This window comes from Sinocyclocheilus rhinocerous, unplaced genomic scaffold, assembly GCF_001515625.1.
Source record: "Sinocyclocheilus rhinocerous isolate Xijiao unplaced genomic scaffold, SAMN03320098_v1.1 scaffold1791, whole genome shotgun sequence".
NCBI classification, from domain to species: domain Eukaryota; kingdom Metazoa; phylum Chordata; class Actinopteri; order Cypriniformes; family Cyprinidae; genus Sinocyclocheilus; species Sinocyclocheilus rhinocerous.
Window position 1 is genome coordinate 9065 of NW_015635059.1, and position 3580 is coordinate 12644.

Genomic DNA, 3580 nt, shown 5'->3' on the forward strand with positions numbered 1-3580 from the left:
AAAAAAAAAAAAAACTCCAAAAAACAGGGTTTTAAATTTCGCACAATCACGTATACAGTACACATTTACAGTTAATGTCCTAAATATAAATTAAATATAAATGTATATATTAATATATAAAATTCACCACATTATCAGAGTGTTCGGCTCTCTACAACAACAAAAAATAAATAAAAAAATAATACTTTAAATTTAAATCAAATTAAATATATATACTATATGCACATTTATGCCCTTTAATTGTAATTTAAATATTATTAAATATATATTTATATATAATGTTTATTTAATTTAAATAATAATTAATAGATTAACTGCACAGACACCAAACCCCACCCCCAAAAAACAGCATCTTAAATTTCACACAATCAGCCCGTTATTGTCTGGCTCTCTTCATCAGTATTTACTCTGTAAACATGTAAGTGTTGGTTGTGTTACCCAGAGAGGCGTAGGAACCGGGTGGCAGCGCCGCGGCTGAGCTGAAGGGGACGGCCGGCATTCGTGATTTAACACTGGCCGCGGCGTTAACGTCCACATCGCTGCGCGAGCGCTGGAGAGAGCCGGACGAAGAGGACACGCGAGAACTCACCACTTTAGCTGAGAGAAAACCAGAGAAAATTACTGTGGTACAAACAAAAATACCCCAAAGAGACATCCAAGACCATTTGTGACCCTGGAGCACAAAACCAGTCATAAGGGTTGAGATTTATGCATCATCTGAAAGCTGAATAAATAAGCTTTCCATTGATGTATGGTTTGTTAGGATAGGACAGTATTTGGTCGAGATACAATTATTTGAAAATCTGGAATCTGAGGGTGCAAAAAAATCAGAATATTGAGAAAATCGTCTTTAAAGTTGTCCAAATGAAGTTCTTAGCAAAGCATATTACTGTAAATATAATACAGCATTACAAACTAAAACATAAAATCTAGTCATATTTAAAAAAACAAATAATAAAAATGACAAAACACAGAAATGTACTAAAACTTTAAAACTAAAATTTAAATGAAAACAGAAAACAAAAATAAAAACATTCATAATATATATAAAAATACTAATAACAGATACTAAAATAACACTGACTGTAATTTTTTGATGCCTGTTTTTTTCCCCCAAATCAGCTCATTTAGTTCTGCATTTCAGTTTTTGGCATTGAGTAAAATGTCTGTATCAGTGCAGAGATTATTTGGACATCAACAATCATGTTATAATTATTAAACAAACACATAATGACTCACTTTCTAGCGACTGATTTGGCCTCAGAGTCAGCATCGTGAACTCCTTTCTTAATGGTTTCCATCAGGACGGCGACGTGCCTGAGGAGACGAGAGGATAAAAACTGTGAGTCCATTCAGCGGCTCTGCCAAACTCCACCACAGCAGAACACGAGCTGGAATCAATCTATCGGCTGAAACCCGATTCTCCAGCCATTAACCGGGAAAGTGCTGGCGAAGGCCAGGTGACACTGCCATGGCCAACATGTGCGGGTTCATTAAGGACGTCAGCCTGACTCTGAGTGTGTTTGCGCTGATCTCATCTGTGAGACCCTTTATGAGACGGACATAGACACTAGATCCTCTCCTGAGCATCCCGATTGTCATTGTAGGTTGACATCAGGTTTCATAAATGGGGCTGGACAAGAGCTTTCCATCTGCTCAAAGTCAAGAGTAAAGCTACAAGCCATTTAAAGAAACAGTTCACCCAAAAATCACTCTCAGATTAGGATGAGTTTGTTTCTTCATCAGGTTTGGAGAAATGCAGCATTGCATCAGTGTCTCAGCAATGGATGCTCTGCAGTGAATGGGTGCCGTCAGAATGAGAGGCCAAACAGCTGATAAAAACACCACAATAATCCACAAGTAATCCACACCACTCCAGTCCATCAACTAACATCTGGAGAAGACAAAAGCTGAAACAAATCCAGCATTAAGACGTTTTTAACTTATGAACTTAAGAAATATGCAAAGATCAAGCACTGTTTACATGCAAAATCAATCTAAAACAGTTAAATATGCGACATTAACTGCTGGACTGGAGTGCTGTGGATTACTTGTGGATTATTGTGATGTTTTTATCAGCTGTTTGGACTCTCATTCTGACGGCACCCATTCACTGCAGAGCATCCATTGTTGAGACACTGATGCAATGCTACATTTCGCCAAACCTGATGAAGAGACAAACTCATCCTAATCTTGGATGGCCTAAGGGTGAGTAGTTTTTCAGCAAATTTTCATTTTTGATAATAAAATAAACCAGAACTACACCTGACAGTAACTCACTAAAATAGGTTTTCAGTAGACTATTCAGTTTTGTGAACAGGGTCAAATGATTCATTTAACAAAAATTGACTCAAAACAACCAGTTAATCTGGATGATTCAGTTTAATGAAACAGTTCAACCAAATGATTCAGTGATAATATTTAAAAAGCTGTAGCTCAGTTAATCAAATTTTAGAAAAAGACATGCAGTTCTACTAAATACAAGGAATAAAATAAAAACTTTATTTTAAAAAATTTGGAACGACATGCGGGTGAGTAAATGGTGAATTCTCACCTCTCTAGAGAATTCGTCTGCCACTCCTGAAGCAGAAGATCTAAAAACTCATAACAGCGTCTGTAAGTCAAAGAAAACATTTCCTGTTAAGATCCGAGCGATTCAGATCAGAGAGGACGTGTTATTTCACGTGTGTGTGTGTGTGTGTGTGTCTGTGCGTGCGTGTGTGCGAGTGTGTGTGTGTGTGTGTGTGTGCGCGTGTGTGTGCGAGTGTGTGTGTGTGTGTGAGAGAGAGACTCTGTGTGTGTGTGTGTTTGTGAGTGTGTGTGAGAGAGAGAGAGTGTGTGTGTGTGTGTGTGTGTGTGTGTGTGAGAGAGAGAGTGTGTGTGTGTGTTTCAAGTGTACCTTTGCATGATATAATATTTTAAATGTATTTAAATGTAAGTGTATTTAATTAACACTTACAATTCATTAATTGTATATATATATATATATATATATATATATATATTGAAATATTATAAATAATAAAAATACATGTATATGTACTATAATTAATAGTATATTTTATAAATAAAACATAATATTAATTACTTCACACACGTATACACAGTATACAAATGCTATAATTAATATTATGTTATATGTTATATATGCATTTTTATTATTTATAATATTAACAACTTAATACAAATATTCCATGTATTAATGCTGTTTAATCTCAGTTGAGTTGCTCCCGTAACAGACAAACACACAGACCAAAGCTGCGCTGCACAGCATCATTTATTTTTATGTAAAATGATTTCGACAGCATCAGGAATGGAGAATAATTCAAGTGGAAGCACTCTGGGATGTTTCTAACTGCTGTGATGTTCATCAGACCCACAAAACCTGCACTAAACACGTGCAGGACATCGGAAGAGACACAACTAACATGCAGATCAATCTTATTGATCATGTCTGCCGCTCTGAATCCAACATCACGGCTGACTGCGTGTCACATAGAACATCAGCTGCCCATATATGTGTGTGTGTGTGTGTGTGTGTGTGTGTGTGTGAGAGAGAGAGAGAGAGAGAGTGTGTGTG

General features: G+C 36.5%; 1 protein-coding gene across 1 annotated transcript in view; it reads right to left on the bottom strand.

Annotated features, from left to right (window-relative positions):
- The window catches only part of LOC107746554 (CLIP-associating protein 1-like), a 52652-nt gene that overhangs the window by 8699 nt on the left and 40373 nt on the right, over nt 1-3580 (bottom strand). Inside the window, exons 14-17 of the mRNA XM_016560810.1 lie at nt 2555-2614; nt 1240-1317; nt 663-673; nt 439-597 (exon numbers count right to left, since the gene is read on the bottom strand). Coding sequence (XP_016416296.1) covers nt 439-597; nt 663-673; nt 1240-1317; nt 2555-2614 — 308 coding nt within the window. The remainder of the gene's footprint in view (nt 1-438; nt 598-662; nt 674-1239; nt 1318-2554; nt 2615-3580) is intronic.